Raw genomic sequence first — 16,400 nt, 5'->3', positions numbered from 1 at the left:
TTACGTCCATGCATACCATCAAGAGGCTTAAACACTCAAACAAGGCTTTTTAAGGGACTTAGAACATAAATGGAGCCTAGATCTAGATAAAGCTTGAAACTTTAAGCCCGATGTGGCCACAAAACGTCAGATTTGAAGTTATAACTTCATGACATGCTCAAACCAAGAACAAACCCAAAATGAGCCAAAAATGACAATAAATTTCCAAGGAAGAGATCTAAGCAAGAGATGAGCAAGATTTCGACTTTTTACCTCAAAAGAGTAGTTAAACTCAAGAACATTCTGGATCTAAAGCTTCCCCCTTCACACTATGCACCACCAACTCCAAGCTTCTTCAAGAGAACACCAAGGAAACATTCTTTAAGCTCACATACACTCAAAAATGGAAGAGAAAACACGAGGCTAGGGTTTCTGGACAGAGGGGGCGATTAGGGAGGCCAACAATGGGACTTAAGGCCTTTAAATAGGGTGCAACACCCTAAAAATTAGACCTTTAATACTCATATTTTATTGTCTATTTTTGACTTTTGAATACTCTATTCTTAAACTTTGACTTTAAATATTTGTGTTTTTGATTTATAATACTTAATGCAAAATATATGAATGGATTGTATTTTAGATATCTTTTCATTGTTATAAGTTACATCAAATAATATATAACACAAATGAAAATATTTAATGTCAAGTTGAAGAATAAAGACTTTAAAATTCAAAAGTGGACAATAATTATGGCACAAAGGGAGTAATTTTTTAAAGCTTTTACGAGTGAGAATGTCAAGTTGATAGAAACATTAACCAGTGAGACACAGTTGTAAGAGAGAAAAATATTTATTTTTAAACTTTTGAGATTTTAGACAAATGCTTAGCAGTATGTTTGAGTTTTTGACCTTGTTCGTTTGTTGATAATGTTAGATGGGAACAATTTGTAGTATTGCACACCGTCAATAATAACATTACATTTTATATTTTCTAATGACTTATGAAAGTAACGAATTTTAATTCTTGTTAAATGAATATTCGTATAATTTTTAATAGTTATTTATCTATTTTTTGATTATATAATTTTATAAAAGTATAAGTTTTTTGTTTATATATTTTTATCAAGTAAGTTAGCATGTAATAAGACTCGAAAAGCTAGAGGTCTCTAGTTTAAACATTGATATATCTAGTTTAAACATTGATATAAGTGATTTTTTTTTATAGGAAATAAAAATAGAAATAACAATAGAAATTATTACACAAGTGGGCTATGAATTCTATGATAAAAACTAGGCATTACGATTTTATTCGAGTAGTTAATCGATAAAAACTAGGCAAGTGTACGAATTTATTTAACACCCCTTTATGCCCTAATACCTTCGACACCCACACATCGCATACGCTCTCCAATTCGAACCTCAGGCCACCAAACTTGAGCGAATCCCACCTCCGGCGACTCCAGTGAGTTCCTCCGCCAGCGCCGCCTCTCCAACGTCTTCTTTCTTCAGTCGGTAAGCTTCTCTTCTCCACATCTGAAATCGATTTTCTTTCTTCTCAGAAATTGATTTGTTATGTGAAATCGATTTTCTTGCGTCTCTTCTCCATCTTTGAAATCGATTTGTGAAGTGATATTTTCTCAGAAATCGATTTGGAATATGATTTTCAAGACAAAGTGGCACTGCTGAATCTGATTTCCTGATCTGATGTGTTTTGTTATGTGATTATGAATCTGATTTTGTTTGCTGAACTTCGATTCTCTGGTGTGTTATACTATGATTATGCTTTGAATCTGATTATGCGTTATGGTCCAAGCGACCGGGAGTAGTTGAGAAGCCTGTTTCACATGCTTGATTCCTACACAACAGCCACACTGTAACCATTAACTTACAGTAGAGTAATATCATATTCAAAGATTAATATCAAAAAGATTACTTATGGGAAAAACATACATATGCAAATTCAAAGATTAACATCATATTCTCAAATCTCAAATCTGATTCACTTTCGGGGACTGCTGAATTGTTCAAGAAATTTTATCACAGATAGACTACAGAATTAAAAGAAATGACATAACCATATCCAGGCAAAATAATATATTCAAGGCCAAGACAAATACATAAATGTTAAAAATCGAAATAGGATCAACAAGAAAGAATCTTAATCAAACGATTACTAGATTATTCATAGTGTATATCAAACACTACCTACCAATTGACATGAACATTGCACAAATAGCATATTTAAGGCCAACACAAATACATATATGTTAAAAGTCACGATAAGAACAAGTTAAATAATTAAGTAATCTGGCTTTAGTGTTACATTTTGGATTTAGATCAAGAATGTGCTTTGAATATGCTAATTTGATTAAGATGCTCTTGTATTTTTTTCTTTTCATAATTGACATTCATAAAATATGATCTCTTAAAGTCTTAGCCCTGTTTTTAGTTTATATGTATTATAAGTTGCCTATAATGAATAAATGATCTTTGAATCTTTTTTTTTTTTGCTTGTGTTCGTTAGGGTCTAAAATGGCAGCAACATCAGCAAGTGCCCTTTCAATCGGATCAACATCTCATGCCTCCAAAACTACCCAACTTTTACAACCCAAAACATTTGGTGTCAATTTCACCTCCCGAAACAATCTCAAATCCTCATCCTTCCTAAACAAGGAAAGCACCGCAGCTCTCCGTTACTCTCTCACCCAAAAACCCCAAAACCACCACCAACCACCACCATCCGCCCTCAAAATCCAAGCATCTTTCAAAGTCGCCATCCTAGGTGCTGCCGGCGGAATCGGCCAACCCCTTGCCCTTCTCGTCAAAATGTCACCGCTAGTCTCCGACCTCCACCTCTACGATATCGCAAACGTGAAAGGTGTAGCCGCCGATCTCAGCCACTGCAACACCCCATCCCGCGTCCGTGACTTCACCGGAAACACCGAACTCGCCGCCTGTCTAAAAGACGTCGATGTCGTTGTCATTCCCGCCGGAGTCCCGAGAAAGCCCGGAATGACACGCGATGACCTTTTTAACATCAACGCCGGAATCGTGAAAACCTTAATAGAATCCGTAGCCGATAACTGCCCGGACGCGTTCATCCACATCATCAGTAACCCGGTTAACTCAACCGTCCCGATCGCCGCCGAGGTCTTGAAGCAGAAAGGCATGTACAATCCCAAAAAGCTCTTCGGTGTCACCACTCTTGATGTTGTTCGCGCCAACACTTTTGTTTCTCAAAAGAAAAACCTAAAACTGATCGATGTCGATGTCCCGGTGATCGGAGGACACGCCGGAATTACGATTCTACCCTTGCTTTCGAAGACAAAACCGTCGGTCACGTTTACCGAGCAAGAAGCGGCGGATTTAACGGTTAGGATTCAAAACGGCGGGACGGAGGTTGTGGAGGCGAAGGCAGGGGCGGGGTCCGCCACACTGTCGATGGCGTATGCCGCCGCGAGGTTCTTGGAATCGTCACTCCGGGCGCTTGATGGTGATTCCGATGTTTATGAGTGTGCGTTTGTTGAGTCGGAATTGACGGAGCTTCCGTTTTTTGCTTCGCGGGTTAAGCTTGGGAAACAGGGAGTTGAGGCGGTGATTGGGTCGGATCTTGAAGGGTTGACGGAGTATGAGGAGAAAGGTTTGGAGGCTTTGAAGGTGGAGCTTAAGGGGAGTATAGAGAAAGGTGTGGCTTTTGCACAGAAGCAAACAGTTGGTGTTTGATGTTTTTTACTTTTGAGAATTGAGAGGAAGGCAATAAGATTCGGCATGTTTTACTTAAAAAAAAAAAAAAAAAAAAACTCCAATGCTCAGTTTTGTAGGAACTTGAGAACTTGGTTGTTGTAGCATTTGTTGTTTTCTATGTGTTTAACTAATTTCTATGTTTTACTATTATGATAGTTGAAGTTGAAATGAGAATGAGAATCTAAAAATTCAATTTGCAATTTTTGGATAACATTCATTCAAAGTTCAAACAGCCGTGGTTTGTAGGGGTCTATCATTTTGTAACCGAGGACAAATCACAATCGGATGAATTTGATTTAGTGGTTGTGATTTAGTATTTGGTTCTTACAAAGATACATAAATTGGATATAAACATATTTATATTGTTTAAAGTAAATGTTAAATATATTTCAAATAATTAAGCAAAAACTAAAGTTGTTTACAAAATAAAATAAATAGAAAAGACACTACGAAATGTTAAAAAAGAATTATAGTAAAATAATATTTTAGTTATCTTTGAAAATTACGAAAAGTCGGTATTGAAGTTTTAATATATCTGAAAAGTCGGTATGCTTTAATCGATCCTTCGAATGAATTGAACGATTGAAAAAGGAAAGTCTCGTCCGTATGGAACCGAAAGAATCAAATAAAGGAAAAATTATTTCATTTTTTTTTTGGCATAAATGATTATTTTATTTTTAACTTTTACGTAATTATTCATTAAACATAAGAAATGTATTAAAATTTTACAAAAAAGAAATCATTAAGCTAAAGATGAATGATTTCATGTTTGTCGTGACTCATGAACACCTAATCTTCATCCAAACCTCATTTAGGACTTTACTATTTTTGTTTTAAGCAGGACGTTATGGCAAGAGAAAGAGTGCGGTAGCTCTTTCCGTTCACTAAAACACCACCCTTAACTAAGGGAAACGTGGTGAGGGAAGGAGGTGGGGGAGCCCATTGCTGCACTCTCGCTCCAATTCCTATTGGTCAATTTTTTTTTTTATCCTTTTTAATACTTATTAAATTATATACCAACTAAAAATTTTAAAAAATATATATCAAAACTTATGGTTTTTAATTCCTTACAAAATGAGTATAATATTTGTAGGAAATATATTTTAAAATATAAAAAAAAATAGTAAGGAGTTTCCCACCCAGTGGCGGACCTTAGTGGTGCCCCAGGGGTCCCAGGCCACTGCTCCGATGCCGGCATGTAGTGTAAAAAAAAATTTAATGTTTTTTCTATTGGGTGCACCAGCTTAAAACACGAGTGACACTGCTAATATAGATTTATTTGAAATTTTTTTTTAGTGTCACCCCTACGAAAATGTTCTGCGTCCGCCACTGTTCTCACCCATTCCTTAGGTTTAGGTGAGGAAAAGGAAAGTGAGGGAAAATGTGTTATGGCCCACAAAAAGTGAGAAGAGTTTCCCACCCACACCCTCCGGTCTTAGGGATGGTGATTATGACAAGAAAGTGAGACAATTGATGGTAAGTAACGTGTAAACGAACCAAGTCAAGTCCGAGCCTACATAAGCTCGACTCGAGTCACTTAACACCATGGCTAAAATAGTGAAACTCAAGTTTGGCTTGCAAAAAATCTCACATACAAGTTAGGCTTTCCATTTGAGTTTGGCTCGTTTGTAAATAAAATAAAAAAATAATAAATAAATAAAATAAAATAAAATAAACCAAAAGCTCAACTTGTTTTTTAAGCAAGACACACCGAAACTTCAACTTAAACTAAATTGAATTAAAAAAAATCAAGCCTTACAAACATTGCTACTTTTACGTTAAAAAATTCAAATTTAGAACGAAATTAATATTCATTCCTTTAAATCATTTAAGAAAACCAACCATGCGGTTTTTTATTTATGAAATCTCTCCAACCACATTTTTAGTTCGTAGTTGTAGCTCATGTTTCTCTTTTTATATAAGCTAGCTATGAGCAATTTGGTTATCATTCCAAACAGACAAAATTACACACATGGTCCTTATGAGGAATTATGAACAAGTATGGTCCATGTGGTTCCCAATTGTTGTACGGACAATCCTTATGACTGACTCCGTTTGATTTTTGTCATTTATCAAAATCACATGAGGGTATTTTGGTTTTTTGCATTACTACACGATATGATCATATTCATAAATGATCCTTACAACCAGCTATCATTTACCTCACCCCGAAGAAATCCACCATTTCTTCTCCTCTCTGGTTTTTCATCTTCATCGCTTCGAAACTCAAACGAAAACTAGGGTTTTCATTTTCATCTTTTGCGATGGTTCTAACTTTGTGGAATGTCCGTTCAAAATGCTCAGAAAATCCTAACTTGATCAAAGCTTACGGTGAGATCAATTAAGAACTTTCAATTTTGTTAAATTTTCCATGTTTTAAACTTTTGAGACTTCATTCTTTCCTCATATCATTATTTATTTGTTTTTTAGTTGGGTTAAGTAATGTATGCACATTCAAGATTCACCATGGGGGGATGTTTACAAAATACACAAGAAGACGTTATGTGGGTGAGAGTATTGACTATGTTGACTACGTGGACATGGACGTGTTTTCAGTACATGAGTTAGACGATATGCTGAAGGAGATAGGTCATATCAATGGTGAGCCTATCTACTACCACTTCTTGATTCTAGAGATTGATATCGATTATGGGTTACTTCCTTTAGGTAACGACTCAGACGTACTTCTGTTAAGTAAGCATGTCTCTAATCACAAAGACATTATGGTGTATAGTGAGCATGGAACTACTATAGTCCATACTTACTTTATGTCTCCAAGTAAGGTCGTATTGGAAGAGATAAACGAGCCTATTTCTCCTGAACCAATCAGAGAAAGTCTACCAGTATAGAGGTAGGATCATGCAGTAGAAAATTGGATTTGAATGAGAACTATGATTTTTCTAGGACCATTGTACCTTTTGGACATTTTGTTGGAGATGTAATGAAAGATGCTGGTGTTCAAGCTGACGGTGAGAAGCTTAACAAAGTCTAAGATGTTGTTGTTTAAGCTATAGGTGAGAAGCTTGGTATACCCATTGATACTTTGTTAGATGACTTTGATCCTTTCTTTTATATGGACCATAATGATACCAACAGATGGGGAACAAAGATTCAGAATATTGTGGTGATAGGGTTGTAGACAATGAAGAAATTGGGGATGTTATTAGTAATTAGAGTAGTATGGTTGGAAGTATAAGCAAGGATAGTGATTATTTAGTTGATGAACTTAATATGGTGGAGGATGTCGAAGTGGATATGAAAGACTTCCACGGTCGTGTGGAGAATTTTCTAATTCTAGATAACCACCAATCATTCAATGCACCTGATGTCATAGTTGATGAGGATTTGGAGGTGATAGATACAAAATTGTTTGAATTGGCTGGTGTAGAAGAAGACGAGAGGAAGAAGTTGATGAGAAGGTTAAACAAACCAAACACATGTTCATCAGGAGTAGTACATGAAACTGCATTCCACCTTGGTCAATATTAAAATCCAAAACATAAGTGAAGGCCTACATTAAAATGAATTCAATTCAGACTAATACTATTATCCGGTATATCCTTAACAAGCAAAAGAAGCATCATCTCCGGACTAATATTATTAGCATCTTTTGTACACATACATGATTCTTCAAGCCTGTTCATTTAACCTAATACTATTATTTGGTGTAGAGATTCTTCAAGCTTGTTCATTTATCTTAGCAAACCTGGAATGACAGCCACAACTCTACGACACATGGGCTCATCAAACCATGCAATGAAATCGTAACTGCTACGACATTTCCAAAACATACGATCTTGATTGAGATCTATCCATGATGTCACTATCACCGCTTGCCTCCACAAAACAATTCACCATTGGTAAGCAAAGTTTCTTAGAAAAACATAGAAGAAAGAAGAGAAATAGAATAATGAAGGAAGTAAATGGGGTCTAATCTTTATAGGGAAAATCTTTTGCAGATGTTATAAAGATATGAGAGAGAAGGGATAAGCAAAAGACCAAAATACCCTCGTGTGAGGGTCACATGATTTTGATAAACGACAGAAATCAAACTAAGTCGGTCATAAGGACTGTCCGTGCAACAATTTGGAACCACAGGGACCATACTCGTTCAAAATTCCTCATAAGGACTCTCTGGTCTCTTGTGCCAAGTGACCATCAGTGATAATAATACGGGTGATAATTGGATTACTATTGGATAGTCATTTGAATTTACATTGGATTGCTTTAGTTCGATAATCCTTTAGATTTTCAGGATGATTCAATAACTTATACAATCTAATTGGATTTTGAATTTTTGAAACCGGTTCAATCCAATTATAATTGGATATCTTATCCAGTTGATTGGGTTGTAACTCATTAGTCGGTTTGAATTGAATCGATTAAGTTCTACATACCTATATAAAAATATAAATTTGTTATATAATCATTATTATTATATAAGAAAAAAATAAAATATTTTTATTCAAAGATAAAACTAAAATTATAAAAGAGATATGAATAGATATACCTTTCAAAACCACATAAACAGATGTGAAATGTTACCTTTGAAAACCGCATAAACAGATGTGTACCGTTGACCAAATACATGATTCGTCAAATTTTGTCTATCATCATCTATTAAAAACCCGATTTGACGGGTTATTGGAAATATCTAGACCAACACACAAACTCTCTCTAGGCTTACTCTAACTTGACAACTATTGTGATCAACTTCGTACCCCATCCTTCTCTCTCTAAAATTGCTGTTGTACCACTCGAAGTTGGTGAGAAATTATTTGTTACTTTTTAGATTTTGTCACTTTCTTTCAGTTTCCTAGGTAAATTCTGAAAACGAACCCTAGACAAATTCTCTTCTTAGATTGGTGTTGATTGATGACTGAGGCTGATAACACGGATCGAGTTATGCAGAATCTTAAGTATGTGTACCTGAATCGAAGGTAATTGCTTGATTTCTCTGTGTTATAGATATTTCAACCTTTATGTAACTGTGATTTGCAACTTGTAGCGCGAATTTTGTGAATTTCTGATCTGATTTGATAATATGGAATCCCGACGAATACGGTTACTGTGTTAACACTAAACATTGCTAATTGTTAAATGACTTCGTAGTTCTCTATGAAACTGTGATGTCCTCAAAACTCTACATGGATTGATTTGATTTGATGAATCTAGTAAAGATAGACGATTGTTTTCAATGTTGTTTGGTTGAGTTTTGGTTTTATCATTGGTGTAGGTGATATCCTGTATCCATGTGTAGATTCCAAGGTTGAAGTGACAGGCTTTGTGAAATTTCCACCGAGCTAGCAAAAATCCAAGGTAAATATACCTCACTTCTTTCTGAATAGGACATGTCTGATGGACACGTATGTGTTTATAACTGTAGTAGAATCCAATTGTTGATTTTTCAGATCTTATCGAAATTGATTGAAGTAAATTTGCTTTCTTTTTTCATTCATATTTCTTATGGATTATGTTTAAATGTTCTTACCTTTTCATATATCATTATTTGTTTTTCTTTCTTCTTAAGGTACATTGAGTATAATGTCTGGAAGCCGGGATGGAAGTCGTGACCTTGGTAGCCAATCAGACGACAGCTTTCATTATGAAAGACCACACGTGGAGCCTATTTATGATGCATTCATATGCCCTCTTTCAAAACAAGTCATGAGAGACCCTGTTACTATTGAAAATGGGCAAACTTTTGAGCGAGAAGCCATTGAGAAATGGTTTAATGAGTGCAAGGAGAATGGAAGGAAGCTGGTGTGTCCCTTAACATTAAAAGAACTAAAAACAACAGACATGAATCCAAGTATTGCTTTAAGGAACACAATTGAAGAATGGAATGCTAGAAACGAAGCTGTGCAACTTGACATGGCTTCCAAGTCTTTATCTCCTGGTAGTTCTGAAACCGATACTTTGCAGGCTTTGATGTTTATTCAGCAACTTTGTACTAAAAATCTTTCAAGCAAACACATTATTCGTAATGCTGAGCTCATACCCATGATTGTTGAGATGTTGAAGAGCACCAGTCGTAAAGTCCGGTGTATGGCTCTTGAAACTCTTCGAGTTGTTGTAGAAGATGATAATGATAATAAGGTAAAACAATTGATATGTTCACAACATTGTAATCAATGCATTTTATCTCTCTGTGTGTGTGATGTTGTGTATTTTTTTTTATTTTTTATTTTTTATTTTTCTGTTTTGCAGGAGATAATGGCTGATGGGGATAAAGTGCGCACAATTGTGAAGTTTTTGTCTCATGAACAGTCTCAAGAAAGGGAAGAAGCCGTCTCTTTGCTCTATGAGCTCTCAAAATCCGAGGCTTTGTGTGAGAAAATTGGTTCTGTTAATGGTGCAATCCTTATTTTAGTTGGAATGACAAGCAGCAAATCAGAAAATCTTTTTATTGTTGAGAAAGCTGACAAAATTTTGGAAAATTTAGAGAAGAATGAGAATAACGTGAGGCAAATGGCTGAAAATGGAAGATTGCAACCCCTCTTGACACTTCTCCTTGAAGGTATTACATATCATATACAACAACAACAACAATACCTCACTCTATCATCTCATTAAATCATTTTCAGGTTCCTCTGAGATCAAATTATCTATGGCTTCATACCTGGGTGACCTGGCACTTAGCAACGATATAAAAGTCTTTGTTGCAAGAACTGTAGGCTCATCATTAATCAACCTCATGAAAACCGGTGACATGCAATCACGAGAAGCTGCTCTCAAAGCTCTAAATCAAGTCTCCTCATGTGAAGCAAGTGCAAAAGTTTTAGTTGAAGAAGGTATCCTTCCACCTCTAGTCAATGACCTCTTCGCGGGCCCCAACCGCCTTCCTATTTTACTAAAAGAATTATCCGCCACAATCCTCGCAAACATCGTAACCTGCGACTGCGATTTCAATTCCATCCCCGTGGGGCCCAACCACCAAACGTTACTCTCCGAAGACATAATCCACAACCTACTCCACTTAATCTCCAACACCGGTCCATCCATCGAGTGCAAACTCGTTCAAGTCCTCGTCGGAATCACCAATTCCCCCGTCACCGTGATTCCGGTCGCCAACGCAATCAAAAGCTCCGGCGCCACTATAAGTTTAGTCCAATTCATCGAAGCCCCACAAAAGGATCTCCGGATGGCTTCGATTAAACTTCTCCATAACCTCTCGTTACACATTTCCCAAGAATTAGCCAACTGTCTATGCGGGCCCGCCGGTCAACTTGGTAGCCTGTTTAAAGTGATATCGGAAAACATCGCGAGCACCGAAGAACAAGCGGCCGCCATCGGAATCGTGGCGGACCTTCCGGAACAAGACGTCGGGGTCACACGTCAAATGTTAGACGAACGCGACTTCGAGATCGTTGTTTCTAGAACAAAAATGATCCGACAAGGAGAAACGAGAAGAAGCCGTTTCGTAACACCGTACCTTGAAGGACTTGTCCGTGTCCTTTCGCGGATCACTTTTGTTTTATTCGATGAGCCGAGAGCCGTCGCGTTTTGTCGGGACCACGAGCTCGCGGCGTTATTCACCGAATTACTCCAACAAAACGGGCTCGACAACGTGCAAATTGCGTCCGCTCTCGCGTTAGAAAACCTCTCGCACGAATCAAAAAACTTAACGAAATTACCCGAGATTCCGCCACCTGGATTTTGCGGGTCCGTTTTTCCTTGTTTGGGGAAAAAACCGGTGATGACGGGGCTGTGTAGGGTCCACGGGGGAGCGTGTACGCAACGGGATACGTTTTGTGTGTTGGAAGGGCAAAGTTTAGCGCGATTAGTGGCGTTGTTGGATCATACGAATGAGAAGGTGGTTGAGGCTTCGTTAGCTGCTTTGTCGACTTTGTTGGATGATGGGGTGAATATAGAAGAAGGGGTGAGTGTGTTGTGTGAGGCTGAAGGGATTAAGCCGATTCTTGATGTGTTGTTGGAGAATCAGACTGAGAATTTAAGGAGGCGAGCGGTTTGGATGGTGGAGAGGTTGTTGAGGACGGAGGATATCGCGTATGAGGTGTCGGGGGACCCGAATGTTAGTACAGCAATTGTGGATGCGTTTCAACATGGAGATTATCGGACACGACAAATTGCGGAAAGAGCACTTAAACATATTGATAAGATACCTAACTTTTCTGGGATCTTTCCTAACATGGGTTGAATCTTGTTTTGGTACATATAGATAAGGTGGTGTTGTACTTGTATGATTTTGTTGTGATTGTTAATTGTTCATATTTATTTCACATGATTTTCCATGTATTTTATGTGGAGTTGGAATGTGGTGGGTAAAAATTGTGCAGTTCTTTTCTCTCTGTAGGATTTTGAGTAATTCTATAGGAGTGAGGATCGTAAAAGATTGTCTATTGTTATTTGGATTCCGTTGCGATTCAAGACATTTCTTGTAGTTGTAAGTATATTTTTCTTGATTTTGGTTGAGTTGATCATTACTCATTAGTGTGTTCATTTTGTAAATTTTATACTTGATTCTACTTGTAACTACCAAATCCTAAGACTCGGTCCAAGGTAAATTCGTTACTATATTTAGCTAAACTTCCAAGTGTGATTTAGTGGTTTTACGAGCCTTCTTACAGATTTAATCTTACTTTAAGAAAGGTTTGAGTTTTGTCAGAAAACGTTAATTGCTCAAAAAAGATTGGAGATCAAAGATATATATGTTTTTTCATATTCACTAAAATAAAGATGGGCATTTGGTCTAGTGGTATGATTCTCGCTTAGGGTGCGAGAGGTCCCGAGTTCAATTCTCGGAATGCCCCCTTTTTTTTCTTTTTTCGTTTTTGAATGGATATGGCTTGAAAAAGCTCCATGAAAATTGGAGTTTGTTCTTATAAACTTGAATTTAACCAGTTTTCACTCATAAGTCCACATCAAGTCAAGCTTGAATAATATAATTTTTTTGTGTTTTCATAGCTTCGAAACAAAAAACAAATCAAACAAACAACAAATGATCAATAGGTTATATGTCCATACCTACAACCATGTTTACACTACATTAAACAAATATGAATAAAATAAGCAACAAATACATCCAACCCACACCCTTGATTCCTAATGTTACAAAGTTACAAGTGCACAACAGCCACTGATTTCGTCACACATGAAGAAGCATCCAATTGATGAGCCACCTGATTCCTCGAAACATGAACCCAATTCTTCTTTTTCTTCTTCTTCTTCCCCACATCACTCACATCAAACACAGTCAAAAAATCCAAAACCTGCCCAAAAATCTTAAACATCTCAACCCCCAAAATCAAATTCCTATCACCAACAAACACCGCATTCCAATCCATAGGAGCATCCGGATGCATACAAACCTCCCCCCACTTGAACCCCACAAAATCCAACTCCCACACCTTCCTAACCGCTTTATTCCTCCTCCCAATCTGCCCTTCCCCTTCACACCACGACACCATCACCATAAACAACCGTTTCTCACACGCAATAAGCTTCGGGTAATACTCATGAACCCTTGATCCCAATCTCATTGTTTGAATCCCAACCCAATACCCTTTCTCTATATCATACCCCACAAGATTATCACTCTCCGAGTAAACATAAAACACCCCATTACAAACAACACCCGAACACACCACTCCAAAATCAACCGGAACCTTCTGGACTTCCACCCATTTGTTCGTACAAGAATCATAAATCTCACACGAATCCAACGCCTCCTCCCACGACCCAACCCCACCAACCGCAATAATCAAAAACCTTCTAGAATCTTTTCTTTTCACATGTTCGCTCTTTTGTCTACCAAACGAAACCTCATTTTCATCAAGAGAGTATCGTAACTGACGCCTAACCGACAACCTATGCGGATCCTCGTACACATCCGACACCCCGCCCACCCGTGTCCTAACAACCCGTCTTTCTTGACGGTTGTTTTGCGATTTGACAACCACAAAATCCGATTTCACTTCATATACTCCTAAAACCGGTTTTGACCTCGCGTGTTTCATGGACGCGACTTTATGCCATGACTTGGTCAAAGGGCTAAACACTAAAACCCCTTTGTGGGTTTTCACCGAGCTTCGGTCCAACTTCCCGAAATTGGTCAAACTTGAACAACCACCAACTACGTAAATGTTGTCTTGAATGTTAACAACCGAGAACATGAATCGACCTTTGAGAACCTCGGATTCAATTCTATGCCATTTGTTTAAAGAAACATCGAACGCATGTATCTCACGCGAACAAAACCCGTCTTTCACGGCTCCAAAGAGAAACAACCACGGGGTTTGAAAAAGCCCGTCTCGCCTCATTTGCATGAACCGTGTTGTCGATGTTAAAGCCCGCCATTTCTTGCAAACAAGGCGCGCTTTCATGAGACTGGTCAACGGAAGTCTTACCAAACACATTTCAACAATATCATCCGGAAGAAACACATGTGATACTTGTTGTTGTTGTTGTTGTTGTGACTCTTCGACTTCTGTGAGCTTTCTATTGCTTCGTTTCCAAAACCGGTCTTTTACTCCATACGAGAAGCAGTCGATGGTGGTGTCATCGGGCCCACATACAGGTTTATAGTTATACCCTTTTGCTTCTTCGTTGGAACACGAAGGGCGTCTCCGACAATCGGAAAATTCGTCTCCGGTGGTGGCTCCGACCTTGCAACCGCCGCTACGTGTGTAGAGGGTTGGACATTTTATTGAAATGCCACGTGTGTTGTCCTCGTCATCATCGACTATATTTCCTTGGTTTTTTCTTTTTAACTTTTGGCTTAGGCTTCTTACGAGGCGTTTTGATACACTTAATACCTCGAGTTCTTGATGAAGTGATGTTTCATCGGTTAAATTTTCAGATATCATCTTTGGTTACTTTCTAGTATCTAATCATCAATCCCAAACCTGTCATATGAAACTTGTAGTTAACCCTTTTTAAATTACATGAGCATTCTACTTTCATTTCTTCATGTGCTTTAAAAAATTTACTCAATTATAGCAATGCCATTCATGTACAAAGAAATTGGATTGCTATAATTGGGAAGATTTTTCAAAGTGTAGTGTCCAAAAAGAAAGAAATGAACATAGAATGCTATATTACAAAAATAAATTAAAGTAAATTAACATTTCATGCATTTAGCCCTTGTAACAAACTACTCTTTTACCATTAATGTTATATTTTTTGGCATGGAAATTTTTTTGGGGAAAATAAAATTTTTGTTTGCCTAAAAAGATACGGTTTGGACATCTACACAATTCCAATATGCACAACTGCGATCTTGCAAAACCTCTTGTGAAGGTGTCTTAGGGAATATGATGAGGATAAGGAGGGCATTTATGTCTTTTGCACATACGAAAGATTAAAAGAATGTAGCATATTCATCTTGTCTTATTAACTAACAACTTCTTTACGCTCCATTTTGGGATAAAATCTTCTTGTTGTGTTGTTCTAACAGATGTTTGAGATTTGAAGCATGAAAGTTACTAGTTTTAACGATTCAAGTTCTAATTTCTAATTACATTTCTAGTTTTTGTTGTTCCAGGATTTGCTTTAGTTTGAAATTCAAATTAGGTTTTAATTTTTCTCAACTAAATTATCGTATATTCATGCCCTTACTTCGAATTGAAGATAAAGCCCTAAAGTGCACATTATGCAATTAAGTCAACAGCTCACAAGAACATGCTATTGAATTTAAACAGAAGTAAATACAATCACAGAAATTTCACAAATCAATGCACACAAACACACAGTGTGAAAACAAGAGAAATCCAACAAAACGATTCATTTGGGAAAAAACACAGTAATGTGTGAAGATCACGAATTACACTTACCTCATCAAAGCACTTTAGCAACGAAAGAATCAGCCTTTCCAAATCAAGGTTCTTGATCTGCGCATAAAGATCGATCCAGATGGAAGGGTAATGAAAAAAATTAGGAATTTCTGGAAAGATTCGAAGAACTAACTGATTTTGTAACTGGAAACCAAAATCTTGAAATGGGAACAATGGGAGGAAAATTATTTGTTGGGTTTGAAGGTTTTTTTGCTGATTTTAGTAAAGTTCAAAAGGCGAAAAGCAAAGAAGAAAAGAAAAGAAATTAAAATTCTGTTGTGGATGTGATGTGAGAGATGATGCATCTGGTTCTGGTGAGTCTCTTTTTTGAACTCAATCATCATACCGATGTGGTGGAGCATTTATTTCTTCACCTTTGCTTTTATATTTTTGTTCAATTATATTATTATTATTATCTTTATTTTCTATATCTAATTATTCATGGTATATTGGTGCTCGATTAGCTCACCAAGTATATGGGGCCTAATTTCATTATTCGTATATTTATATCGAACAAAACTTGTAAGATCGACGTCGTCTACACTAGAATTAGCCAAAGGTTAACAACGAACACATTTTATAGTGGCAATTGCTTTTTGAACTTAAAGAATGCTTTCGGGCAAAAAAAAATGTTTATTGATTTATGGTAGTAGCAAAAGAAGTTTCTTTAAAAGTTTTTGGATTTTTTTTTTGTGTTGGAAAAAAAGCTTTATACTTGTAAAATGACTAAAAAAAAACATGGAAAGAAAGAAGAGAAGAAAATTAAAATGAAAGAGTTCGTTAAGGTAGTATACTCATGTCCAATTTAAAAAGTCAAAATCACTTAAACAAGGTTTGCATAATCGAGACTTCATAGAATCATTTTCGAGTTTGTAAAATTGTG

At 36.9% G+C, this 16,400-nt stretch overlaps 3 protein-coding genes and 1 non-coding gene across 4 annotated transcripts; 3 read left to right on the top strand and 1 right to left on the bottom strand.

Moving 5' to 3' along the window:
• The first annotated feature begins 1,318 nt into the window (after nucleotides 1–1,318).
• Nucleotides 1,319–4,021, top strand: LOC111921241 (malate dehydrogenase, chloroplastic). The gene is made up of 2 exons (XM_023916816.3): nucleotides 1,319–1,490; nucleotides 2,503–4,021. The coding sequence occupies exon 2, from the start codon at nucleotides 2,511–2,513 to the stop codon at nucleotides 3,699–3,701; it is 1,191 nt and encodes a 396-aa protein (XP_023772584.1). The 5' UTR covers nucleotides 1,319–1,490; nucleotides 2,503–2,510; the 3' UTR covers nucleotides 3,702–4,021.
• A 4,349-nt stretch (nucleotides 4,022–8,370) lies between these two features.
• Nucleotides 8,371–12,173, top strand: LOC111921242 (U-box domain-containing protein 44). Its single transcript, XM_023916817.3, has 5 exons — nucleotides 8,371–8,662; nucleotides 8,959–9,041; nucleotides 9,253–9,821; nucleotides 9,933–10,242; nucleotides 10,310–12,173. The coding sequence occupies exons 3-5, from the start codon at nucleotides 9,267–9,269 to the stop codon at nucleotides 11,881–11,883; spliced, it is 2,439 nt and encodes an 812-aa protein (XP_023772585.1). The 5' UTR covers nucleotides 8,371–8,662; nucleotides 8,959–9,041; nucleotides 9,253–9,266; the 3' UTR covers nucleotides 11,884–12,173.
• A 251-nt stretch (nucleotides 12,174–12,424) lies between these two features.
• On the top strand, nucleotides 12,425–12,496 carry TRNAP-AGG (transfer RNA proline (anticodon AGG)). Its single transcript has one exon. It is a non-coding gene; the product is annotated as a tRNA-Pro (tRNA).
• Nucleotides 12,497–12,618: 122 nt separating this feature from the next.
• Nucleotides 12,619–15,882, bottom strand: LOC111921243 (F-box/kelch-repeat protein At5g42350). The gene is made up of 2 exons (XM_023916818.3): nucleotides 15,518–15,882; nucleotides 12,619–14,590 (listed from the first exon to the last, which is right to left on the bottom strand). The coding sequence occupies exon 2, from the start codon at nucleotides 14,549–14,551 to the stop codon at nucleotides 12,803–12,805; it is 1,749 nt and encodes a 582-aa protein (XP_023772586.1). The 5' UTR covers nucleotides 14,552–14,590; nucleotides 15,518–15,882; the 3' UTR covers nucleotides 12,619–12,802.
• Nucleotides 15,883–16,400: the final 518 nt, after the last annotated feature.

The sequence above is a fragment of the Lactuca sativa genome, chromosome 9 (genome assembly GCF_002870075.4).
Source record: "Lactuca sativa cultivar Salinas chromosome 9, Lsat_Salinas_v11, whole genome shotgun sequence".
NCBI lineage: Eukaryota > Viridiplantae > Streptophyta > Magnoliopsida > Asterales > Asteraceae > Lactuca > Lactuca sativa.
The sequence above is the reverse complement of the archived record's forward strand: the minus strand, read 5'-3'. Positions and strand labels throughout refer to the sequence as shown.

What these genes read in the sequence shown, in the direction of transcription:
- LOC111921241 (XM_023916816.3), top strand. Translation starts at nt 2,511, where the DNA reads ATGGCAGCAACATCAGCAAGTGCCCTTTCAATCGGATCAACATCTCAT.
- LOC111921242 (XM_023916817.3), top strand. Translation starts at nt 9,267, where the DNA reads ATGTCTGGAAGCCGGGATGGAAGTCGTGACCTTGGTAGCCAATCAGAC. An exon ending in AAGATGATAATGATAATAAG is followed by an intron (nt 9,822 to 9,932) that starts GTAAAACAATTG and finishes TCTGTTTTGCAG; the next exon opens with GAGATAATGGCTGATGGGGA. An exon ending in CTTGACACTTCTCCTTGAAG is followed by an intron (nt 10,243 to 10,309) that starts GTATTACATATC and finishes AATCATTTTCAG; the next exon opens with GTTCCTCTGAGATCAAATTA.
- LOC111921243 (XM_023916818.3), bottom strand. Translation starts at nt 14,551, where the DNA reads ATGATATCTGAAAATTTAACCGATGAAACATCACTTCATCAAGAACTC.